Here is a 27,180-nt window from a genome sequence, read left to right on the forward strand (position 1 = left end):
CTTGTCCCAACCAGGAGGTGAGAGCCCTGGCTGTCCCCAGAACCATGCCCTGCACATGGGAGCTGCCCCACCCCCATTCATCAGAGGGGGCCATCTGTCCATTGTCTCCAGCAAGGTGACTCCTCATGTGGCGGAGAGGTGGCTGGGTCATCCGTGTGGAATGCAGATGTGACTATTTTCCTTAAGGGGCTGTAGTTTTGGCTGGTTTTGCCCAATACAGCACAGGCTCAGGACCTCAGTGGACTGTGGATTCAGGTCTGGATTCTGGTGCATTTGCTGTGTGAGCGTGGGCATGTCACTGGCCTTTCTTCGTCTGTGGAGTGTTCTGCTGCTTGTCTCTCTGGGGGAGCGGGGGGGTGGTACGGAGGGCAGTAAGCCCCTTCGAATCGCTCACCATGGGCCTAACACACGACCAGTGCCCACTGAGTGTTCCTTTCCTCCTTTGACCCCCTTTGGCTGACCCAGGTTGGAGTAGTCACTAAAATACACCCGGAAACATCGTCCTAATCCTCGTCTGCGCCAACCCTCATTCCCTGGGGCAGCATCACCATCCTGCATCCTCTATTGCTCCTGAGCTGCTCGTGAGCTGCTCTCCAGCTCTCCTTCTCAGGCTCACATTCCAGTCCACGTGGCCTAGATAAGTGGAGGTTTATTTGACCCTGAAAATTAGCCTTCTGCCATGCAATGAAAAAAATAAAAAGCCGAACATAACAGTATCCATTACAGAGAACTCAGTGCAGGTCTCAGTTAAGCAGGAATTACTGAAGGCCTGAGTTTAAGTTTCCAGGACCTGCAAGTTTTCCACAATGGTTTTCTATATAATATTACCTGCAATTTCAACCTGTTATTTAAACCCATTCTTGTGTTTGTTGTACTTTGATTAGCTTTATTTTGATTTGATGTCCTTTTACATTATGGACAGTTAACGCTTTGTCTCTGTTAGATTTGCTTTTTAGTTCACAGGAGAAATCCCATTCCTCTGTATTTGAATAGCTGCAATGATGGAGCAGTTGTCCCAGAGGGAAATGAAAACAATGGTTTCCCAAATCATCAAGTTAGAAATTTGCTCTTGGGATACTTACAACGTTTCTGAATATTAAACAGTTTTCTTTTTAAAGTTTAAAGTAAAACTACCCAGAAACACTTAGTGGCTGACCGGAAACTAAACTCCTGGCATTCTCAAAGTGGGATTTATTGGCTTATAAATGTCCTGTGTTGATTCACAAAGGCACAAACTATCTTGGGACACTTTCTTCTGAATATTGATGCTAGAAGGGGCCGCTGTTACAGAAGTTTCATTGTCTGGACTAAACTGCTAAACAGATTAAATTAGATTATATCAACTAGACAAAAGGAAAAAGAAAAAGAAACAGAGGTGTCCTGGGAGGCATCCAGATGAGACCTGTAGACCGTGAGAGACATTCCTTGCTGTCTACAGGGAAAATGGGTTTTGTTCTCCATGTCCAAAATCATCTCAGGAGCTTGCAGAGACACCGCCTACTTACCAGCCAGAAAGAGTAGATGCCTCCTAAACTCCCGACGCAGGAGCTCACAGTGGCTTTCATGCCCTGGGAGTGTTAGACTTAAGGAAGCCTGTCTACCCTTCCTGGGTACATAGCCCAGCTAGTACATCCCAGAATAAATCACACAGCACAATCATCCAAAGATCCCGTCATCCTTGCCGTTTGGAAAGCTGTGCTCCTGCGCTACCTCTCCCCAGGGAGCCTCCCATGCCCAGGACTACAGGGTCGGGCCTTTCAGACTGCGACTCATCTCACATTCTTCCAGACTGTTTGGACAACAGCCTCTCATCAGCTAATGCAGGTTCCAGTCTCACAGAACTGAGTGTTCAGGCAGACACTGATACTGCTCTGTAGTACAGCAAACAGTATCAGTTTACAGCCCTGAGCCCAGGCCGGGCGAACTATGCACAGTAGCGCTGGGGCAGGGCTCTCAGCAGAAAGAAGCTGGCTTACGAGTGGCACTCTCTGACTACAACTCTGCCCGCACCAAACTCTACATAGTTCCATCAATGAGATAAAATTTAATACAGATAAATGTCAAAAAAAATTTCAGTGGCTCCTTTTCTCAAGTATATGTGCTAATTAGTTTGGTCCAGGTTTATTTTAAAAAGCCCTAAGTGCTTTCACAGCTCACGCACTGATAAAAGGCCCCAGTGCCTGTGAGCTGCCAGGAAGATGGGCTGAGTGGGCCTGGCTCTCCCATTCACACTGGGAGACAGGGAAGGAAACTGCACACTCCAGGCCTATCCCTAGGTGCCAGGTCACAGAAACCACGCTGACAGCTCATGCTGTGTGTGTGTCATAGCGCACAAGCGGGACTGTGAGACAGTGAAATTGACGATGGGTGGAGTGCTGAGGAGGAGCCAACTGTGGGTTGATGGAGACAGGCCGTTGTGGAGAAGAGACCCTGGCTTGCTCCATATAGCTCCCATTGCAGTCTCCAGGCAGGTCCCAGAGGTCTCTGGCCTTCATCACACTCCCCTCATGGCTTTCCTATACTCAGATGAGGATCCGTGGGGTCAGGGCTCCAGGCACAGCCACCGCCTACCCCTGCTGACTAACTGTGGCCCCAGGGTGGTGACTCAGCCCCTCACCTGCTCCCATCCGAACTGGGCCAGAGAGGATGACTTGCCCAGCACGTTCACACCACACAGCTCTGTGGGGTCCTAGGTCCAAGGACCAGCGATTTCAGTTACGTGAGTTATTTTTTTAATTTGTTCTTGCACATTCTACGAAGGGTTGTGGCTAAACTTAACCTGAATGATCACTTCAGTGTATCACTAAGAAGCCAAAGTTCACCGTGCTGTTGAGGCACGTGCATCGTCTTTAGACATTTTGACTGGTTATTTCTTGACCTGCTAGTGTTAAGTATCACATGAAATATGCATAGAAGTAGCACAAAATTTCTTCTCTTCCCAAGTTTGCCAATGAATACTGAGCAGAAAGGGAAGCAGGTCACAGCGGGAGGCACAGCTGTCCTGAGGCCGCTGTGCAAGGCACAGGGAGGGTGAGCCCCAAGGCCAAATGGACTGGGTCTGTCAGCTGAGCGCCCTGGCTCTGGGAAGATAGTGGTGAACAAGCCAGATGGCCCCTCACCTTCCAGAGCCCTGAGTCCTGCAGGCCAAACAGGGTGACAGGTCCTTTCGCTGTCCTGGAGGCCTCTGTGGGTGCGAGTTGGCTGCAAACAGAGCGTAAAGGCACTCCAGGGTGGGGAAATGGAGCCAGCTCTCTGAGCAGGAGATGCTGAGGACAGAGAGGAAGCCACCAGACAAGGGACACTGGGGAGGGAGGGTTGGACCCTCCCCGTATCTCTTATAGGGGACAAGGCACATGGAGCCTCATCACAAAGGCAAGACGGTGGCCAAATTCAAGGTCGCTGCAAAAGGGTTGGAGAAGAGAGGATAGATTTGGCATTTGATTTAGAAAATGGTGACAATCCTGAGCACCTACACGGGACTCTCCATGGGTGGTATGTAAGTTAGTGCTATATCTGCATGAACTCATTCCACCCTCCTATTAACTCATTCTACATATGGGGAAACAGAGGCATGCAGCATTTACGTCACTTGCAAGGTCTCAGGATTTGATCCAGGTGACCTGGTTCCATGGTGCAGCCTCTCGGCCTGCTCAGCTGCCCCAGCTCAGAGCACAACTCCCAGGACAGGGGTCCCAGCAGCCCTTTCTCCCTGCACAGCAGGGCACCCGTGCTGCACCGTTTCTGTCTGGGAATAGGACATTCTGACACTTTCCTGCCTCTTCCAAGGTCCAGCGCTTACTCTATACCTAACTGGGAAGGGAGCAAGGTGGCCTGAGCAACAAACTCTTCCATTTTGGGGGAGCTCAAAACCTCAGATACTCTGAGAGCTGAAGTCCAGAGACAGGAGTGGCAGCTTCTCCTGGTGACCACTCTGCTTAAAAACTTCATCAGATCTGTAGCTTCAGAGCCCCCTGGACCCCATCCCTTACCTTCACCAGCTGTGGGTGGGTCCCTGGGGTGGGGCTGTCCTCCCCACCTGTACCCCAAGGGCTGAAGGGTTAAGAGGAGACCACCATCATTTATACAAAGGGATCCTGGGGGCTGAGGCCTGAGAAAGTCGTGCAGAGCCTCTCACCTTCTCCCCAGCTGTGGCTGGGAGTGTCTGGCCTTGCCTGTCAGGACCAGCCCCAAGTTGGGTGAGGGATGAACCCCAGCCCCCAGGGGAAGCATGTTGGTAATCTAGGTCTCAGCATTGTTCTGGAAGAGGTGGATTAATTTGAAGATGATGGACCTTAGCATCTTTCTGATCTTGCTTTAAGTAAATACTTCTGAGCAACAAAACAGGGCGATGGGAAAGCCACGCTACCACCTTCATTCCACCCGAACCATGTGGCCTCCCACCCTCCTCGGCACCACTTCTTCCTCACTAGGTCACTGCCCCACAAGGTCTCCCACAGAAGGTTTACAAAATAGAACACAGCCTCTCACTCTGAACTCCTCCCAAGACTTTAACACCCAGCCCTTCAAGGTCACGCACAGCCCCTGCCCCTCACTCTGTGGGTACCTGCCAGAAAAAGCCTTTTTTTGTAAGTGGAAGTTCCCTTCTGGCTTTTCAAATCCCCTTTTACCCTTAGTGCTGTATTTCAAAATTCATCCCAGCTTTCCTGTAGTAATTAACAAAAAACAAATATGTTAAATTCAATTAAAGTGAAGGTCTCAGAGAAGAAGCAGGAACTGAGTTTCCCGAGAGGCCCCACTGAGGCTTTGCTGATTTTGCTTCCTGCGGCATCTCTGCTTGGACCCTGGGAGCTCACAGGCCGTGTCGCAGCTCTTATCCTTGAGGACTGGTTAAAGCATAACTCCACTTGAAAGGCACAGAGTTGGCCTTTTAAAGGTCCGGGCAATGGGACAGACGCATGCGTCAAGTCTCAACTCAGTTCACATGGGCTCATCTCTCGTCCCAACGTTATCTCCAATCTAAGACCCTCCAGCTGATTACCTGAGTTCCAGAACTACCCAAGGCTCTCTCCTCCCTTTCCCATGCCTTTGTTGAAGACCGGTGTTCTGAGGAAACAGACACTGTGTGGAAGTGGCTCAGGTCCTTAAAGCTGTGGCCGGAGGAGCTGGGGGCAGGCTGGGCTGGAGCTCAGGTGGATTCGTTAGACTGCCAGAGAGGCGTGGACTTCCTCAGAGGCACGGGCCAAGGTGCGTGCTCATGCTGCCTCCTACTCTCTCTAATATTATAGACAGACAGACAGACAGACAGACAGACAGACAGACAGACAGATGGATAGATAGATAGACAGATAGATGATAAAGATAGACAGATGATAGATTAGATAGGTGATAGATTAGATAGATAGATGATAGAGATAGATTAGATAGATAATGCAGATAGATAGCTGATAGAGATAATAGATTAGATAGATGATAGAGATTAGATAGATGATAGAAATAGATAGATGATAGATACAGATACATAGATAATACACACATAGAATAGATAGAGATAGATGATACATAGAGATAGAAAGATGATAGATACATAGATGATAGATATAGATACATAGATAGATGATACATAGAATAGAGATAGATGATATAGATATTGATATAGATAGATAGACAGAACCCCAAGCAGTCTCTGGCTTGGCAGACATGTTTCCCAGCAGGGGAATTAAGGCCACTGTCCCAGTAGTGGTGTTGGGGCTTAAGGGATTTGGTCTGTGCAGCCACATGCTTCAGCCTGTGGACCCCGGGTCGTCTGATAAGGTGTTTGTGTGGGGACTGGGATGGAAGAGGCATCTGCACAGATGTGTTTGAAATGGCTGGTACATCGCCAGTGCTCAGCACTGTCAGCTGCTAATCACCATTCGTTCATTCAGTTCATTGTTCAACAGGCCATTTTTAAAATGTGCCCAGCGTACCAGAATCTCCGCTAAGCATTTAAAGAGGCAGAATGGAAGTTAGTGATGGCGGTGAAACGAAGCTGGGAGTGCACCCTGAAGGCCTCCCGTGGGCTTATGTGGAAACCACACATTTTAAACAGGGAGGGAGAAAGGGAGAGGCTCCGGGTCCCCTTCGTAGGGCTCTTTACTGTAGGCCTGTGCCACTCCTGCTCACAGCTACCGCAGAGGAAGCCTTCAGCAAATGTGAAGAACAAACACAAGATACCGTGTAGAAGGAAAGGAGAAAGCAAGGGTGAGTGAGTAATCGCTGGACAGAGAAGAGAGAAGAGGAGACAGGCAGAGAGCCCACACAGCCCGGAAGGAAGGCACTGGGTGGAACCTGGCAAGAGTCTGAGCTAACCCTCCCTTTTGAATGGGCAGGACTTCATGATATTTAGTAAGCAGAGGTCTTGCTCTGTAAGAGACAGAGAACCAGGCAGACAGCAAGTCAGCATCCCAGGACCCAGAGGAGGCAGACGTGGTGGCAGGGACCAGGCCTCTGAAGGAGACCCAGGCTGCCAGAGTGGCAGAGAGTCTGGGCCAGTCCCCTGTTGGGAAGCGCTTCCTCGGCTTCTGCCCATCCCTCTCCCTTCCACCCACCATGCTGACATAACACTTCCTAATTTGGAAGCGTTGTTCCGAAGAAGAGCCTGCTCATCTCCTCTTAAGTAGGGAGGGAAGCACTAGCGTCCAGCAGCATCGGAACCCGTAGGAGCTCTCTCAGCAGTGCGGGGAGAGGGGGCAGTCTGTGCCACCATGAGCCATGGGTGGCAGGCAAGCGTCTCTTTTCCAAGAGAGAAAAACATCAAAGGCCTCACAAATGGTGCCCAGACTCATTCTGCATAGCATCTTTGTGAGACCCTACGTTCTTATGATGACTGATTTTGCCTGAGAAAGAAAAAATTTTTTTACTCTGACATGCCAAATCAACGAATCATTTTCACATAATATTCACGCAAAAAAAAGCAAACAATGTGCCAGAAAATTTAAGAATCCATCCTGATCTACAGCTTTTCCCGGCAGCCGCTCTATGGCGGGATACCTCCGTACGGGAGCGGAGCGGTGGCGCGGAGCAGGCTGTGGACGCCTGTTTGTTTCTGTTTGCTGCACCGCAGCGAGTGTTTCTGTGGTGCCCACTCTGTGCTAGAAGTGTGTGTCAGCCGTAAAGGGAACTGGGAAAATGGCCCACCCTCTGGCTGGAAAGGGGAGAGAGTGTGGGAGAAACAATGTAAGAGGTCTGCAGAACTTGACCCCTCCCAGCCTCTCCCACCTGCCGCCCTTGCAGAGAGATGCAGGCTGCCACGCTCATGCCAAAGCCTGGGGAAGCTGGGCTCAGCAAGGCAGGCATCCGTCGAGCAAGGAGGAGCAGGGATTAGCAGTGACCCCAGCAGCCGGCAGGGGGCCAGGTGCATGTGCCAAGGACACCAGAGGCCATGGGTCAGGGTCAGCGAGGGTCAGGGTGGCATTTCTAGGAATTCACTCTGTTGGGTACTGCACTGGCTCCTTCTCACATGTTCTTTCTTTCTTACTCTCAGCACAGAGATTCCAATTGCAGCGGGATTGTGGAAGCAGCCAGGGAGGCGGGGGGAATGGTATCTTCTAAAAGCATATTCAGTATCCGTGTGGTTTCAGTAACAATCATAATAAACCAGTGAAAAGTAAAACAGGGCAAAAATCTTCATAAGCAGAGAACCATGTCAGAGAGTCCAAGAAAGCACAATGAGAATGTAGCTTAAAAACCCTGATAGACATTGCTTTGCCCCAGCTTGGTGAGGAGGGCATGGTCCCTGCCATGCCCCCCCAACTCCCGCTTTGCAGATAAACCATGTGCAGGAAGGTCAACCCGGCAAATTCAGGGCAAGCTCAAGCCCAGGTGTCAGCTGCACAGCAGAGCTCCTGTTCTCCTCTGTTTTCTTCTATGAGCACCTCTGGGCTTAAAACTCAAGGAACTGGATGGAGAGAAGTTAATGGTCAGCAGCGGGTTACACCTTCTTTCATCTGCCTTTCCATTCTTTCGCTCAGTAGTTACTAGCCTTCACCAGCCGTGAGTCCTTGACATGGAGAAGCTCAGAGCCTGGCGTGCACATGACCCTGAACTCAGATGTGGAGCTTCTCCCCATGACGATCTGCCTCTCACTGCAGGGTCTCCTGTGTTTCAGGGCATGAACTACCTGGAGGACCGGCGCTTGGTGCACCGCGACCTGGCAGCCAGGAACGTGCTGGTGAAGACGCCGCAGCATGTCAAGATCACAGATTTTGGGCTGGCCAAACTGCTGGGTGCAGAAGAGAAAGAATATCATGCGGAAGGAGGCAAAGTAAGGAGCTGGCTTGTAGATCGGCCAGGATTTTCCTGACACCAGGGACCAGGCTGCCTACCCACTAGCTGTATTTCTAACTCACGCAGGGGAGGATGCTCTCCAAACATTCTGGGTGAGCTCACAGCAGCTGCTGCTGGCAGCTGGGCCAGCCGGGGTCTCCTGGGATTGTGAGACAGGGCTGCTTTGGGAATGGGGCTGGCTGGGACAGTGAGTGAGGATATTATCCCCAGGTGATCATTAGCAAAGGTTAGGTTTCAGCCTCTCCCTGCTTCAAAAGCACAACTGGAAAAGGTCACAGCTGCCTTGGGGGCCCACTGCTGTAGAGGACACCTCAGGAGCAGGAAAGGCCCCCACATGGCCCAAGCTCCCAGCACTCTCTGTGGCTCCTGGCTGGGACAGGCAGCGATGGAGTCCTCTTCCTTCTCTGGCTTTCTCCCAGGAACCTTCACAGCACTGAGGGATGCACATCCCCTGTCAGGCCTGCGAATGCCCTCCCACAGCCATGCCCCTCTGAGGTTTCACTCTGGCCTGTTCGTCCCCTAGCAGCCACCAAGCCTGTGATGCTGGGCCCTGAAAACAGACACGGGCCTGGGTGAGCGAGCCCACTGGGCCCAACCAGGGCGCCCAGCTCACCAGAGCAGCCCAGGTCCCAGAGGGTGCTGAGAAACCTACCGGAGCAGCCCTGAACTCCGTCAGACTGAATTCCTTCTTGCGGGGAGGAGGCGCCAGGCCTGGGGGATGGGCCACAGGGTGACCTGGGTCCCCTGTGTGTGTCACTTGTAATTGGGTCCAGAGTGAATTACCTTTTTCCAACAGAGGGAAACTGTTCGTTGTCTTATTGCTTTCTCTCTCACCATCCCAAGGTGCCTATCAAGTGGATGGCATTGGAATCAATTTTACACCGAATTTATACCCACCAGAGTGATGTCTGGAGTTACGGTGAGTCATCATCCCGGTGCTAATGAATCTGTACTGAGGCCGAGCCGACTTTTATTATTAGCTAATTTACATTATATGCTCTGACATGCAAGTATTTTCTTTCAAGATAATGACTTATGGTAATGTAATCGTTGCTGTCTATCTGTTGCACTGAGAAAGCACGGCAGAGGAAGAGTCCAGCTGCCATCTGAAAGCCACTGGAGACAGCAGCTGGTCTGGCAGGAAGGGGGCAGGGGAGGGAGAGAGCTTAGGAAACACCTCTCCATGCAACGCCCAACCAAACTTGACCCGTTGCCATTAATGTGAAGTGAACTAGAGGGAGGTGATGGAAGAAGCTTGGTGGGAATGGTTCCAGCAGAGAATGAGGCTTACGACGAACCGCCCGTGGCCATTGTGGCATCGTGTGGACAGAGAGACTGTCTCGACAAGCACACTGAGCACATGTGTAGGGGAGAAAGACAGAAGGGAGCTGGCCCTTGCTTTTCTCCCATGGGAGGAACACCTGGTCTGGACCCGGGGGGTCTGTTCCTCTCCCGAATCCCAGTGCACGCCTGTACACCTGTCTGCACCAGGACCCCTCTTTTCACCTGGCCCTGGGTCCCTGCCCTGTCCTGAGCCTGCAGGGACCTCCCCTGTTCAGAAAGTGTTGCTGACACATTGGTCTCTGACCACTGTGCCAGGCATGTTCCACACTTGGTCCCTGAATTTCAGCCGGCAGCTTACTGAAAGGCTGAAACCCATGAACCTACCCCTTTATTGAGGAAAGTCAGTTACCCTGAGCCATCTACAGTGACAGGAGTGAGGGGAGTCGCCTCACCTCTCTAGAAAAGTCTATTGAGGAGAACACTATTGAAGGGAACTTCCAGGAGTAATTTAGTTCCACAAAAGCAAAATTATTCAAGGGATCGTCCTTTTTTATTTAGTATTTTTTTCTTTTTTCCTGTAGCATTACTAACTTTCTGATTTGCCAAATACACACATAATTTTTAATTTCCTGAGTCTTTAGCTCTTCTGTTAAAATATAAGACTTATGATACAAAGGCCGAGATCTGTGTCCATGAATAAGAAGTTTGGTGTGTGCCTGTGAGCTGAGCTACCTCGATTATGGAACAGATAAGGAAATAAAGGTCTGCTGATGCATTGTTATCTTCAGCCATGTTCAGCATGTATCTCCTCTCCAGGAGGGAACCCTGGGGTCCGGCCCCAGCCATTTCTCTTGTCTCCACGCAGCCGGCCCCTCCCTCCCCAGGCACAGTCTCCTGCTGGTGTCCCCTCTTCCAACTTGCTCCCCCTCTTCTATGCTCCAGACAGAGGCCACATCTGCTTTTTTAACTTTATCAGACTTTTCCTTCTCTGCTCAACATCTTTCTTTAGTCCTCCAGGTATGTTCAGATAAAATCTGGGTGCCCGGCCATGTCTGATAGGATGCCGGGAGTCTGGCCCTGGCATCTCTCCCGTCCGTGTGGTCCCCCTCACCTCACGCTCCAGGCACAGCCTGTGAGTGCCAGCCCATGGCCCACACTCCACGCACAAATGGAAGCCCTCTCAAATCCAGTGGGTTGGTGCCTTGATGTGGTCACACCCATTCTCAGGAAGGAGAATCCCACCGAGAACCTTGTGTGTTTTCAGTATCACTGAAGCTGCCACAGCGGAGTCTCATCACTGGCCTGGGCAGCCCACTGCAGCTACCAGACATGAGCCTGAATTTTTAGTCTAAAAAATCATATCCTGTTTTCTCTAGTCTCTAGTCAAGGCAAATTATTCAATTTAATAAATTGGGGACCTAGTGCATTGCACCAAAGCGCTAAAAAGAGAAAAAATTCACACCTTTCAGTCCACTGTCCAACCAACACCCGCTGCACAGGTCTCCTCCCTCTCGCCATTTGTTCCAAAACCTGATAACCTGTCTTCCCACTAGAATTCATCATGGGTGTTTAAAAACCTAGTTACATAGTAGTTACACTGACTGCAGAGATCTGGAAATGAGACCATCTTTCTTTTATAAGTCCATATTGAATATGTGTTGGGGGCATGGGACGACACAAGAATCTATTTTCTTGCCCCCAAACCACTGCTTTCCTTCCATTGTCAAGCTTGCATTCCGTATATCCATTCAGGTAGTTCTGTTTGGGAATGGCCTCCGTTACCCCGAGATGGGAGGGCCATGAGAACTTGGAGTTGTCTGAAAAAACACTGATTCTAAAATTATCACTGCTCTCGCTGGCTTTTAACCCTCACGGTAGTTTGATTTTGCAGGAAAAATTGGGTTCTTATTCTATGCTCATTCTTTTATTGTGGTTTTGCATTTTTGAGATTTTAATGCCTGTCATTTTTTTAACTTTTATTTTAGGTGCAGGGGTGCATGTACAGGTTTGTTAAATAGGTAAACCTGTGTCATAGGGGTTTGTTGGACAGATGATTTCACCACCCCAGGGTTAAGCATAGTACTCTTTAGTTCTTTTTCCTGAACTTCTCCCTCCTCTCACCCTCCACCTTCCCATAGGCCCCAGTGTGTGTTGTTCACCTCTATGTGTCCATGTGTTCTCATCACTTAGCTCCCACTTATAAGTGAGAACACGCGGTATTTGATTTTCTGCTCCTGCATTAGTTTTCTAAGGATGATGGCCTCTAGATCCATTCATGTTCTCGCAAAGGACATGATCTCATTCTCTTTTGTGGCTGCATAGTGTTCCATGGTATGTATGTACCACATTTCCTTTATCCAGTCTGTCACTGATGGGCATTTAGGTTAATTCCGTGTCTTTGCTATTGTAGATAGTGCTGCAGTGAAAATACCCATGCGTATGTCTTTATGGTAAAATGATTTATATTCCTTTGAGTAATGAGATTGCTGGGTCAGATGGCAGTTCTGTTTTTAGGTCATTGAGGAATTGCCACACTCTTTTCCACAACAGTTGAACCAATTTACATTCCCACTAACAGTATAAAAAGCATTCCTTTTCCTCCACAACCTTACCAGCATCTGTTGGGTTTTTTGTACTCTGCAGTAGTAGCCATCTGACTGGTGTGAGATGGTATCTCATTGTAGTTTTGATTTGTATTTCTTTATTGATCAGTGATGTTGAGCTTTTTTGTGCCTCCTTGTTGGCTGCATGTATGTCTTCTTCTGAAAATTGTCTGCTCATGTCCTTTGCCCATTTTTAATGGGATTGTTCAACTTTTTTTCTTGTAAATTTGCTTAAGTTCCTTATAGATGCTGGTTATTAGACCCTTGTCAAATGCATAGCCTGCAAAAATGTTCTCCCATTCTGTAGGTTGTCATTCACTCCAATGAGAGTTTCTTTTGCTGTGCAGAAGATCTTCAGTTTAGTTGGATCCCATTTGTCAATTTCTGCTTTTGTTGCAATTGCTTGTGGTATCTTCATCATGAAATCTTAGCCCATTACTATATCCAGAATGGTATTGCCTAGGTTGTCTTCCAGGGTTTTTATAGTTTGGGGTTTTAGATTTAAGTCTTTAATCCATGTTGAGTTGATTTTCGTGTATGGTGTAAGAAAGCGATCCAATTTCAATCTTCTGCATGGCTAGCTAGTCATCATTTATTGAGTAGGGAATCCTTTCCCCACTGCTGGTTTTTGTCAACTTTGTCAATGATCACATGGTTGTAAGCGTGCTGTCTTATATCTGGGCTCTGTATTCTGTTTCATTAGTCTGTATGTCTGTTTTTGTACCAGTACCATGCTGCGTTGCTTACTGTATCCCTGTAGTTTAAAGTCGGGTAGCATAATGCCTCCAGCTTTGTTCTTTTTGCTTAGGATTGCTTTGGCAATTCAGGCTTTTTTTAGGTTTGATACAAATTTTTAAATTGTATTTTCTGGTCCTATGAAGAACCTCATTGGTAGTTTTATAGGAATAGCATTGAATCCGTAAATTACTTTGGGCAGTATAGCCATTTTAACGAACTTGATTATTTCTATCCATAAGCATCGACTGTTTTTTCATTTGTTTGTGTCATCTCTGAGTGCCTTGAGCAGTGTTTTGTAGTTCTCACTGCAGAGATCTTTTACCTCCCTGGTTGACTGTCTTCCTAGGTACTTTATTCTTTTTGTGGCAATTGTGAATTGAATGGGGTTCCTGATTTGGCTCTCAGCTTGACTGTTGTGGTGTATTGGAACGCTAAGGATTTCTGTACCTTGATTTTGTACAACTGAAACTTTGCTGAAGTTGTTTATCAGCTTAAGGGGTTTTGGGGCCAAGACTGTGGGGTTTTCTAGATATAGGATCATATCATCTGCAAAAAGGGATAGCTTGTTTTCCTCTTTCTATTTGGATGTCTATTATTCCTTTCTCTTACCTGATTTATCTGGCTAGGACTTCCAATACTATGTTAAATAGGAGTGCTGAGAGAGGGCATTCTTGTGTCAGTTTTCTAGGGGAATGCTTTCAGCTTTTGCCCGTTCAGTATGATGTTGGCTGTGGGTTTGTCATAAATGGCTATTATGTTGAGGTGTGTTCCTTCAGTACCTAGTTTATTGAGAGTTTTTAACATGAAAGGGTGTGGAATTTTATTGAGAGCCTTTCCTGCATCTATTGAGGTGATCATGTGGCTTTTGTCTTTAGTTCTGTTTATGTGGTGAATCACGTTTATTAATTTGCATATGTTGAAACACCCTTGCATCCCGGGGATAAAGCTGACTTAATCTTGGTGGATAAGCTTTTGATGTGCTACTGGATTCAATTTGCCAGTATTTTGCTGAGGATTTTACATCTATGTTCATCAGAGACATTGACCTGAAGTGTTTGTTTTTGTTGTTGTATCTCTGACAAGTTTGGTATCAGGATAATGTTGGCCTCATGGGATGAGTTAGGGAGGAGTCCCTCCTCCTCAATTTTTTTTGGAATAGTTTCAGTAGGAATGGCACCACTCTTTTATGTACATCTTGTAGAATTCGGCTGTGAATCCATCTAGTCTTGGGCTTTGGGTTGGTTGGTGGAGGACTATTACTGATTCCATTTCAGAGCTCATTATCGGTCTGTTCAGGGATTCAGTTTCTTCCTGAAATTTTTACTTTTATCAAAAGGAACATAAGCTTTTTCATTTCCAGTTTTTCTTATGATCTGAAAATGTGCAGTTCAAAACTTTTATTAGAATCTGCATCTTCCTCCTTCTGCAGATACAGGGCGGGTGACTGAGTGTTATCCTCAGTCACCTTCCCTGAGGGTCCTGTATCTGGAGCATGATAACACTTACGCTTGTAGAGTTACCATTGTCTTTATTTTTATTACCAATGTTTACCATTTATCACTCACTTACTATTTGTTGGGCATTGTGCTAAGCATTTCAGTTGTATTATCTTGTTAGGTCCTCACAGCCCTCCTGTGAAACAGATACTGTTATTATCCCACTTTATAGAGAGGTAAACTGAGGCTTCCAGCGCTGAAGCAAATTGCCCAAGACTATAGAAATGTAGGTTTCTAAACATCAAAAAACAGTAACCAGTACTCATGACTTAAGCAAGGCATTGTGATTGTTCATTTATGATTCCACTGCCTTCTTTTCTGGCTTCAACCTCTCAGGGGTGACCGTTTGGGAGTTGATGACCTTTGGATCCAAGCCATATGATGGAATCCCTGCCAGCGAGATCTCCTCCATCCTGGAGAAAGGAGAACGCCTCCCCCAGCCACCCATATGCACCATCGATGTGTACATGATCATGGTCAAATGTGAGTGACCCGTGGGTGGGGCTGTCCACACTGCCCCACTGGGCCTTGGTGACTGCTCTTAGCCAAACACTTGAGGCCTTTGCATCCCTGGAGAAATGTCATCACATTACTTAAGGCAGACACACAAGTCAAGAAACATCTGTAAATACCCCTTCAAGCATTCTTCTAAAAGGCACTTCCTGACTCACTGGGCAGTGTGACCTGACATCTGCCCATATTTGCAAGCAAATAAATAAAACTAAAGCCTTCTGCAAGCCATTACACCAAAATATTCTGTTCTCTGAGTTACTCAATGAAATACTGAGTTGCCCTGCATTTTGAAGCCTGTTACCAGAGAGACTGTTTTTAAATGCTCGACAGTGAGTAACAACATGAGACTAATAGAATCAACATTTCTGTTTTGACTTAAACCTTTCAAACCAGTAGATTTATGTGAAGTCCTCTGCAGTGCGGCATTTAAACATTTTCATCCAGATAAGAGTGTGTAATTTGACCCATGCTATTATTCTACCAGATTCACAAGTGCAGTAGGCTCCGAAGGTAGCGTTACGTGTGATAAGCATTTGCAAAAGAAAGTTATATAAGGAATATGACAGAGCCAAGGGAATGTAAATAGTAATGCCTTTCTGAACTCTAGACCACAGAGTTAATCTTTTTTAACTTTCTTGGTTTGGGCTGAGGAAGCTGTGATCCAGAGACGCCATGTGATTTGTCTAAGGTCACATAGCAGTCTGGCCTAAAATAGCTTGACATCCTGCGGATGGAAAATAAATGTGAACCCTCAAGAGGCATGAGGATTTCCAGGCAGTAGCTGTACCTCCAGCTTGTTTAATCTGGGTTTAGATTGCTGTGTAGTCACATACAGCAGCACGCTTCACAGTGTGTCCTCCGGTGGAAGTTGCTGGCACAACCAGCCCTCTCACTTGCATGTGTGCCCACTGGGTATGTGCTGTACTAGAGGCACTGGGGCACAGGCCCATCCCAACCCCAAATTCTTTAAAGCCTGTTTTTCTACATTGCATCTGGTTTCCTGCTGGAAGGAATGCTGAGGGTGGGTGTGAGTGAGGCACCCGCAGTCAGCAAATTGCACAGACCCACACTGCTGCATCCCGTCAGGCTACAGCACAGGAAGCTGACCCCAGGAAGATTGGGCAGAGCAAGGCTCCAGGGCCTTATTGTGAGTCTAATTCAAATCTTCGATGCTAGCACACTCTAAATAGCAACCAGTACTAGTTGGCCAAGACAGAGAAGTCTACCGCAAAGACTTGGGCCTCTCATCACTTATCTGATGGAAGTGTTGCATCACCAATGCCTTCTTTAAGCAATGCCGTATTTATCATTGCTTCCAGTGTTCTAATTGCACTGTTTGTTCTCATTCCTTCTCCAGGCTGGATGATAGACGCAGACAGTCGCCCAAAGTTCCGTGAGTTGATCATTGAATTCTCCAAAATGGCCCGAGACCCCCAACGCTACCTTGTCATTCAGGTACAAACCTTGGTCTCTCCTTCCATTGTGAATAGTCCCTGTAATGAGCATCCAACGTCACTGTGCTCTGTCATGTGCCAACTGGCCTCCCTGTTTCCCCAGTCATGTTAATAAACCCTCCAGCGCATTAAAGCAACCCTTTGTTAAGGTGCAGGCTGCATTGTGAACTAAACAGGGTCCGTGGGTGGTGCCCACCCAAGTCCATCTCCCACTCCCCATCTGAACTCTCCACCTCCCATGCTCATCCTCACCATCCAGCTAGCCAGAGCCTCAGCTGGGTCTAATAAATAGACAAGCATGGTCTATTGCGCTTTGGTGCCAAGCGGACCTGGCTTCACACCCCTGACTCTCCACTCACCCCATCACCCAGGCAGCCAATCCATCTATCTCCTTCCATAACACGGGAACACCAAAACCAAGCTCCCAGGATTGTCTCAAAGATTCAATAAAAAACATTGGAAAATGTACTGCCTAGCACCTCACTGCAAGGTACACACTCGAATGCTGTCACTGCTTCCCTTTCTGTTTCCTCAGAAGCTATTCGTATCTCATGAGGAGTCTTACAAGCATCAAAGGATGGTTGATGTTTTATTTTAAGACACTTACATCCCATGACGGGAGGGAGCTATAATTCAGAGAACCAAGGGGGATTTCATTATAACAAAATTGGCAAACACACAGCCACCGGCTGGCAATAGACCCCTGCTCCTATAGCCGAGAAGTGGAATAGCATCTCTATGGGCCATTCTAATAGCCTCAAAATCTCTGCACCAGGGGGATGAACGAATGCATTTGCCAAGCCCTACAGACTCCAACTTCTACCGCGCCCTGATGGATGAAGAAGACATGGACGACGTGGTGGATGCGGACGAGTACCTCATCCCACAGCAGGGTTTCTTCAGCAGCCCCTCCACGTCGCGGACTCCCCTCCTCAGCTCTCTGGTATGAAACCCGCCCTCCCACTCTTGCTTTGTCTACTCATTTGAACAAATTGACTTTTTTTTTTTCGTTTGAGACAGAGTCTCTCTCTGTTGCCAGGCTGGAGTGCAGTGGCGCAATCTCGGCTCACTGCAACCTCGGCCTCCCGAGTTTAAGCGATTCTCCGGCCTCAGCCTCCTGAGTAGCTGGGGCTACAGATGCACACCACCACGCCCAGCTAACTTTTGTATTTTTAGTAGAGACGTGTTTTACCATGTTCTCCAGTATGGTCTCAATCTCTTGACCTCTTGATCCACCTGCCTCGGCCTCCCAAAGTGCTGGGATTACAGGCATGAGCCACTGTGCCCAGCCTGAACAAATTGAATTTTAGGGAAAATAACAACCATCTAGTGAAACTTGCATGGAGATGAGGTCAATTTTAACCAAATGGTAAAATCAAAATGAAAATGAATTAAATGTATTAATTATATTGTTGCATTGCAACAACTTGATTCTAAGCCTTTTAGGTCCACTATGGAACAGAATTAAAAAGTAAACCTAGTTGTTCTAAAACTAATGATTAGGACAAAATTAAACAACTTCGCGATATACCCTCCATGAGGCGCACCTCCTGCATTCAGGAAAAGTGGATGAGATATGGGACAAGCATTCCAGGGGCAGCTTCTCTTTTTATTTTGTGTTTTTCAGAGTGCAAACAGCAACAATTCCACCGTGGCTTGCATTGATAGAAACGGGGTATGTATGAACACCCAAGCCAGAATTTACAGCTCCGCACTACAGCTCTATTATACAAAATGCCTTAACCAAAATAGTCTTAACCCAGATCATCTTGAGTTTTCTTCCTTGCACAGCTGCCGTGCCTCACAGTGCGATTCAAAGCGTGGCTCCCGGACCAGCAGTAGCATCGCCTGGCAGCTTGTTAGAAATGCCATTTTTCAGGCCACTGCCCCAGATTGACCAAATCAGGACCTCTAAGGGTTGTGCCCATAGTCTGTGTTTGAGCCACCTTCCAGGTGATGCAGATGCTACTTCAGCTGAAATGTGACTACGTTAAATAAAATATAAAATTCAGTTTCTCACACATGTGAAGTGTCCAGTAGCCACAGGTGGCTAGTGGTGACCGTATTGAAGCACACCACCCTCACTGTGGAAAGTTCTGCTGGACAGCACCCAGCACAGCCCTGGGCCCCGCCCCCACAGCCCAGCCTGCGGCCCAGAGGCACGGGCACCCCCTAGGGTGCAGACTCTCAGGCCTGCCCCACCTACTGATCAAAACCTGCATCTCAAGGAGATCTCAGCTGACTTTTGCACACACTGCAGCTGGAGCCGCCCTGACTGGAGTAACCTTCCCTCGTTTCCTCCTGCAGCTGCAGACCTGTCCCATCAAGGAAGACAGCTTCTTACAGCGATACAGCTCAGACCCCACAAGAGCCTTGACTGAGGACAGCATAGATGACTCCTTCCTCCCAGTGCCTGGTGAGTGGCTTGTGTGGAAACAGTCCTGCTCCTCAGCCTCCTCAACCCACTCGGCAGCAGCCAGTCTCCACCACCCAGTGCCGAAGCCAGGTGCTTCCTCCAACATCTCCAGAGGGAGAAACAGGGCCAATTTGCAGACACAGTGAAGGGTGTAAGGAGCAGAGAGACGCATGGCCGAGCCGCACGAGGTCTTGGTCAAGTCTGGGTTGTTTGTTGTAGGTCTGTTCTAAGAATGAATCGGCAAATTTTCTAGATTATGAAGCAAACCACAGACATACGTGTGTGTGTGAGTGTGTGCATGTTGTGTGTACCTTTGTGTATGTGTGTGTGCGACAGATTTGATCCTTATTCACTCTGCCGGCTCCATTATTGACCTGTGAAGCATATATTTAACTAATTAAATATTTGTTAATATTAATAAATATTAAGCTTTAGATACAACCTGCTAACACACATACACACACATATACACATACACACACCCCATACAGACACATTCACATATACACACACATACACACACCCTACACCCACATACACACACACCACACATACATGTACACACACCACACATACATATGCACATTGCACCACACACACCACATACACATATGTACCCACACCACACATACACATGTACACACACACCACACACATACACACCACACACACATGTACATACATATCACACACACATACACACCACATGTACACCACACACACCCCACACAAACCCACACATATACCACACGCGTACACCAGACACATACCACATACACACACACCACACACATACACATATACACACCACATATATGCACACACACACCGTATACCACACATACACACATGTACACACACACCACACACATACATACATACACATATACAACTACGCCACATACATACACACCAACACATACACTATACATATACATACACATACACATACACATACACCACACACGTACACACACACCACGCACATACACAGGCACACATACACACACTGCACATACACATACCACACATCAGACACACATACCATACACACACACCACACGCATACACACCACACATACATGTACAGACATATACATACACACACTCCTCAAGCAGGCTATTCTCTGATAACCTTAAATTTACAAAAGACAGATGTCCATTACCTTGAGAAGTACAGGAAAGAACCCACTTTCCTTTCTAGCAGCAGCAGGAGGGTCCTCCCAAGGCTCCTGCTCCCTGTAGTAAATCACCTTGTTGAAGACATTCACAGGGTTGGGAACCTGGGGCTCCTGCATGGGATGGTGCTTTGCTGATTACTTCACCTCTGATTTCTTTTCACTTTCAGAATACATAAACCAGTCTGTTCCCAAAAGGCCTGCTGGCTCTGTGCAGAATCCTGTCTACCACAATCAGCCCCTGAACCTCGCGCCCAGCAGAGACCCACACTACCAGGACCCCCACAGCACCGCAGTGGGCAACCCCGAGTATCTCAACACTGTGCAGCCCACCTGGGTCAGCAGCGCAGTGGACAGCCCTGACCACTGGATCCAGAAAGCCATCCACCAAATCAGCCTGGATAACCCTGACTACCAGCAGGACTTCCTTCCCAAGGAAGCCAAGCCCAACGGTATATTTAAGGGCCCCACAGCTGAAAATGCAGAATACCTAAGGGTCGCACCACAAAGCAGTGAATTTATTGGAGCATGACCACAGAGAATAGCACCAACCTTAAAAATCCAGACTCTTTCAGCACCAGGACCAAGCACAGCAGGTCCTCCATCCCAACCGCTATGCCCGCGTTAGCTGTCAGACCCGCAGACTGGCTTCCCCAGCGTTGACACTGATCAGTCAGGAAGTGCCTCCACTTGGGGCACACTTGGCAAGTGGCAGATACATTCCTTTGTTTTCGAACTGTGAAGCTTTTACAGAAAGGCATCCAGCAGGAAGTTCTGAGCAGAAGTTTATCTTTCAAGGAGGTATATTTGAAAAAAAAAATAAGTATGTGTCAGGATTTTTCTTGATTGGGATCTTGGGGTTTTTAATTGTCACTATTGATATTTACTGCAGTAAGCTCTTCCAACAGGGAAGAAGCTTGCTGGTAGCACTTGCTGCCCTGAGTTCATCCAGGCCCAACTGTGAGCAAGCCACACAGGCCTCAAGTCTCCAGCAGCGATTTGATTCCAGCGGTTCCGCTCACGGCTTCCGCCCCACAACACTAAAGGTCCAAGAATCCCTTCATGGCCCCAGCAGGCCACATCGGTACTGTATCGAGTCATGGCAGGTACAATAGGATAAGCCACTCTGTCCCTTCCTGGGCAAAGAAGAAACAGAGGGGATAGAATTCTTCATTAGACTTACTTTTATAAATATGTCTCCACGGTACTCACTCCCCGCTGGTTGACCAGTGTTTTCCGGTCGTGAGTGTTACACTGACTCGTCTGTCTTCCATTCCGTCATTTTGAAACTCAGTATGCTGCCCCTGTCTTGCTGTCACAAAGTCAGCAAGAGAGGATGACACATCCCATAATCACTCGGATTCCAGCCCACGTTGGATTCATCAGGGTTCAGACCAGTAGCCCACATCTGAGAATGCAGAATACCTAAGGATGGCGCCGCTTTTGTTCTCACAGAAATACATCTCCTAATTTGAGGCTCAGATGAAATGCATCAGGTCCTTTGGGGCATAGATCAGGAAACTGCAAAAATGAAGCTGCTCTGAAATCTCCTGTAGCCATCGCCCCCAACCCCCACAATGAGTTTAGGTTACTCATGGAAGATCATTTTCTCCTTTTACTTCACTTTAAAAGCTTTTTACTCAAAGATGTTCCTTCTGCTCCCCAGACCCCATCCTTGCCCTTTGTCAAACAAAAAGTGTCTCGGCCCTGAGGCAGCTATTCAAGCACTTACAGCTCTGGCCGCAACAGGGTGTTTTACAGGTGCAATGAGTAGCATTAGGAGTAGTGTAGAATTCAGGGGGTAAATAGGAAACCAGGGTTTGAAACTGATAATGCTTTCACAACATTTGTAGATGTTTTACAAGAAGAAAGTTCCTTTCTAAAATAATTTCTCTACAATTGGAAGATTCGGCTAGTTAGGATCCCAGCTTTCCTAATCTGTGTGTGCCTTGTAACCTGACTGGCTAATGGAAGTGCTTTGAAAGGAGCCTTTTAAACTCTTCTAGGCAATATCCACCAGATCCAATTTATCAAGGAAGAAATGGTTCTGAAAATATTTTCAGCCTACAGTTATGTTCAGTCACACACACGTACAAAATGTTCCTTTTGCTTTTAAAGTATTTTTTGACTCCCAGATCAGTCAGGGCTCCTATACTTTTGTTAAGAGAATATTTGATTTTTGTCTCGATGAAAATAAAATTACATTCATTTCCACTCCATTATGCTCTCAAATACCCCTAAGTGCCTATACCAGCCTGGTATGGGTATGAAAGATACAAACATAAATAAAACATAGTCCCCGATTCTGAGAAATTCACAATTTAGCAAAGGAAATGGACTCATAGATACTAACCTTAAAACAACATGACAAATGCCAGACAGGGCCCGTCAGCCAGACACTGCGAGCACAGAGCAGGGACATTGGGTCCTACCTGAAGAGACCTGGAAGGTTCATCAGGAAGGCCTCACAGGAGGATGACCAGTTCTCAGCCACAGGAGAGGTGGGAAGTTCAGTTGCAGCAGGGGGGGACCTCGACCAAGGAAACAGCTGTCAGAGGCCTCCACTGCTGGAGTCCATGTAAGGCTGAGGTCAGTTGTCCCAACAACCCTCTCCCTCTAAGCTACGGGATGACCTTGGAGCATCCCACAAGTTCCTTGAATGTTGTATCCTGCTGGGGGATTTTGAGCTCTCATCTCTGCACGTGCTTAGTGAGGAGACTAAGCCACATTTCTAAGACTCTGAGATTTTATATCATTGTCAGTAAACCACTTTCATTATCCATTCACCTCAGGACATACAGAAATATTTCAGCCAGAACTGAGAAACAGAAGGACCCACATTCTGCTATCACTTGTGTGTCAAGAAGCGGAAGATCAGTGAGGCACGTCAGTTGTGAGTCACATTGTTGCAGTAAATCCTAGTATTTTTGTAGTTTGAAACACTAACATAATAAAAGAACAAACGCTATTCTAGCTTTCTTCTCATTCATATTTTAATTTTCCAGTGTAAAGTTTAGTTGCTAAATTCTATTAATTTTAAGATTGTACTTCCCAAAATAGTTCTCACTTCATCTGTCCAGGGAGGCACAGTGGTCTGCTTGGCAGAAGCTGCAAAGCCACGAGCCTCTCCAAGGATCTGGCCACCATGGTGCGCAGGTCAGGAAAGGAGCTGCCCAAAGTCCCATGATTTTCACCTAACAGCCCTGATAGGTCAGTTCTCAAAGCTTGGACTCCATCCCTAAAGGTCTTCCGGATTGCTAGCCTGGCCTTAACACACTACAGAGAACCTGTCAGCTGTTTCTTCCTCAGTCAGTTCCTGGAAGACCTTTGCAAGGACTTCACCTTCAGATGTGACCTTTGGAAACAGAGGCCACGGGAAGGTAAGGAGCTGGGAGCTCCCATTCACTTTGTGTGTCTTCTTGCATCATCTCCAAGGAGCTACTGTAATTACACCCTGCCGGTCACCTCATGAGGGATCAAAGAAGGGATGAGTCTTCTAAACTCTATTCTCTGTGAGTCTAGGTTGTAAGGAGGAGCACTGTGGACGCATCCTACTATACTCCAGCTGACGAAAACCAAGCTTAGGTGTTTACTGAAAGTTCTTGATTTTGTGATTTACCACCCCCGCCCCCCCACCGCCTCACAACAGCAGACATAAGGGGACTGTGGATTGCTTAGAGCAAAAGGCACTGGTTCTCCAGCGTGGCTGCCGTTGGCAATCTCCGGGTCCCAACCAAAAGTATTGTGGCTTGATTTTCTCAGGTGCAGCCCGGCCCTAGGGCCTTGTCAGAGCACCCCCTGATTATTGCAACCTTCATCAAAGTTTCCAGAACCACTGGCCTAAGGGAAGGGCCTGGTGGGGGTCTGCTTGCCGCTCGCTGGAGGTCCTTCCAGCCAGTACCACTCTCACTAGGCCTCTGATTACACCTGTGTAGCTTCAGGCTGGTGGGTGATGGGGACTCGGCACCTCCCCTCAAGCACAAGAGAATCACCTGCAGAGCTTCAGAAGAGGGGGCCTGGAGTCTCTGCAGACCAATTTAACCCAAATCTCAGGGGCGCTCTCATGATTCTAATGGGTAACCAGGGTTGAAGCCCTTATCTCTAAAGTCTTCAGTTCAAGACTGTGGGTCTGTACCAGGGCCTCCAGTCAAAGTAGAATAAAAGGCTGGGTAAGGTAGAGGTTCCCATGTGCAATGGAGAGAACAATTTGCAGTCACTGATAAGCCTGAGACTTGGCTGCTAGCGGCCGTTCCAAAACGCTCCAATTCATTTTCACCAGCAGATCAGCTGGAAAGGGGCAAATACCCCCACCTGAGCCTTGAAAAACGCTGGGACCCTCTGCATTCTCTAATTAAGTTACAGAAACCAGTCTCTTCCCTCCTTTGTGAACGAGCTACTATTCCATGTAGGCAGCAGGTGTTGAAATTGCCCTCAACATCTACTCTGCATTTCTTTCTTGTGCTAAGCACACACTTTTATCGCAACATATTATCTGTTCACATTTCCTTGCCTGGGGGCTGTAAAACCTTACAAAACAGAAATCCTTGCCTCTTACCAGCCACACCTGCCATATCAAGGATACAGCTTTGTACTTTTCAAGACACAGACAGGATTTTTAAATGTAAATCTATTTTTGTATTTTTTTTTTGCAGATATTGTTCTCTTTATGTAGCACTGAACTTTGTACACTATATTTTTAGAAACTCGTTTTTCTACTAAAGGAAGCACAGTTTACTTTATAGAGTAACTTGCAATAGAATCAAAATTGGAAACTGAAATCTTTGTTGAAAAGGGTTAAGTTGAGGCAAAAGGAAGCCCTTTCTGTCTCTTACAGAAAGGCACAAACTCATTACAGGGCTAAGCTAGGTCGTTGCCACGGTGAAGAAGAGAAGAATCATTTTTATATTTAGGAGGTTTAAAAAGATGATGGAAAGCACATTTAGCTTGGTCTGGGGCAGGTTCTGTCGAGGCTGTTGGGGCAATGTTAATGGAAGGACTTCCTGTCTTTTGTCACTGCTAGAAAAATCCGGCTGCATGCCGTACTCTGATCATCTGCCAGTGTAACCCTGTACATGTAAGAAAAGCAATAACAGCATTTTGTTGGTTTACCTACAAATGTGACTTCAATGCAAATTATTTTTATATTCGCAATTGATACGCCTTTATCAATATAAATATCTGGAGAGGCCGAATAGTGTTCAACACACTTTGGTTACTGGATACATTGATGAAACTCACCAACAGTCTTACCGAGCCTGGGCCCAGCCACCCTAGGGAAGGTATCCAGCCCTGGCAGCGGTGACACCACCCGGCGAGCTTTTAAAAAGCGTGAAGCCCAGCAGCACCTCAGACCAATTCAATAAACATCTCTGGGGCTGACACTCAAGCGTTTGTAGTTTTTAAAGCTCCTGAAGTCATTCCAGTGTGCAGCCGAGGTTGAGAACTACCAGCGTAGGAATTAGCCACAAGAACTTGGACTTGGAGGCAAATTCTGCCAGTGTATGTGATTCTCAGGCCTAGAGAACAAGACACAAAGACCTCCACATCTGTCACTGAGAGTCAAGAACCTGAACAGACTTTCCATGAAAGTTCTCTAAGCCCTAGAAGGGAGAGTGTCTAAACAATAATTGAAAAGGAAAGGAAATATAAAACAGATGCCTCTTTTCCATTTCCTAGGCTTGCTCTATTAAGGGTGAACTAGTATATAATATTCTTGCTGCTTATGCAGCTGACATTGTTGCCCTTTCTAAAGCAACCAAGTAGCCTTTATTTCCCAGAGTGAAAGAAAACATTGACCTATCAGTTACATTACAGAAGGCAGATTTCAAAAGGATCCAGTAAGTGGTTAGATGGCTTTCATAAAAACAAGAATTCAAGTAGAGGATTCATGCTTTAAGAAACATTTGCTACACATTCTTCACAAATTATACCTGGGATAAAAATTGTAGCAGGCTGTGTTTCTTTCCTTCCTTGTCTACACTACCGCAGCATGTCCTCTGAGGCTGCAAGTCTGTCCCGTCTGAATTCCCAGCAAAAGTACCAAGAAGCTCCACGCTATCACCTAGCAGATAAAACTACGGGGAACACTTAAACCCGTGACTACATTTCTGGATGGATTTACTTATCTTTAAAAGAAGGAAGGCTAGGCTGGGCACGGTGGCTCACGCTTGTAATCCCAGCACTTTGGGAGGCCAAGGAGGGGAAATCACAAGGTCAGGAGTTTGAGACCAGCCTGACCGACACGGTGAAACCCCGTCTCTACTAAAAATACAAAAATTAGCTGGGCGTGGTAGCACATGCCTGTAGTCCCAGCTACTCAGGAGGCTGAGGCAGGAGAATCGCTTGAACCCGGGAGGCAGAGGTTGCAGTGAGCTGAGATTGCACAACTGCACTCCAGCCTGGGCGACAGCAAGACACCATTAAAAAAAAAAAAAAAAAAGGAAGCCTATGACCTGATTTGGCCACAAAAATAATCTTGCTGTACGATACAATCTCTTGGAAATTAAGAGATCCTATGGATTTGATAACTGGTTTTAGAGGTAACAGTGTAACCAATTAACCACAGACAGCAATAACTTCGTTTTATAAATGTTCAAGCATAAGCTTTAGAGTTTCAACCTATGGTACGTTTTAACGTTGAAAGTTTTGCAATGGTGAAAGCAGTATTTGTACAAATGAAAAGCAGAATTCTCTTTTATATGGTTTATACTGTTGATCAGAAATGTTGATTGTGCATTGAGTATTAAAAATTAGATGTATATTATTCGTTGTTCTTTACTCATGAGTACCTTGTAATAATAATAACGTATTCTTTGTTAACAATGCCGTGTGGGTGCTAGTTATTAATCGTATCTAACCAATTGTAGATGTTCTTTCCTGATAACTTTTAAAAAATTAATAAATTATTTTTAGAGCAGTTTTAGGTTCACAGCAAGAAAGTGCTGAGCAGAAAGCGCAGAGAGCCCCCTGCCCCTACCAGCCTCCCCCACCATCAGCGTCACTCCCCGGCAGCCAGAGAACTTTTTAATGGGAAAAAAAATGCAAGCCAGTGAGGAGGCTTCCTCCTGTGGCTGGGCCAGCCCCTCGGGCTCTCAGATGCATTCCCTTTCAAGCTCCTCAACAGACCAGGGCCTTCCAGTGCCCCTGAGACCCCTCATTCTAAAGATCCCTTCATAGTTCTTTTTTTTTTTCACAGAACCAAGGGGGAATTCC

The 27,180-nt window shown here is 47.0% G+C and overlaps 1 protein-coding gene across 2 annotated transcripts in view; it reads left to right on the forward strand.

Moving 5' to 3' along the window:
* Positions 1-26,790, forward strand: part of EGFR (epidermal growth factor receptor) — a 198,673-nt gene extending 171,883 nt beyond the window's left edge. For both annotated transcript variants that reach the window (XM_035253446.3, XM_035253447.3), the window contains exons 21-28: positions 8,108-8,263; positions 9,130-9,205; positions 14,744-14,890; positions 16,278-16,375; positions 17,150-17,317; positions 18,002-18,049; positions 18,682-18,790; positions 20,139-26,790. In XM_035253446.3, coding sequence (XP_035109337.1) covers positions 8,108-8,263; positions 9,130-9,205; positions 14,744-14,890; positions 16,278-16,375; positions 17,150-17,317; positions 18,002-18,049; positions 18,682-18,790; positions 20,139-20,500 — 1,164 coding nt within the window. In that variant the 3' untranslated portion in view covers positions 20,501-26,790. The remainder of the gene's footprint in view (positions 1-8,107; positions 8,264-9,129; positions 9,206-14,743; positions 14,891-16,277; positions 16,376-17,149; positions 17,318-18,001; positions 18,050-18,681; positions 18,791-20,138) is intronic.
* Positions 26,791-27,180: the final 390 nt, after the last annotated feature.

The sequence above is a fragment of the Callithrix jacchus genome, chromosome 11 (assembly GCF_049354715.1).
Source record: "Callithrix jacchus isolate 240 chromosome 11, calJac240_pri, whole genome shotgun sequence".
NCBI lineage: Eukaryota > Metazoa > Chordata > Mammalia > Primates > Cebidae > Callithrix > Callithrix jacchus.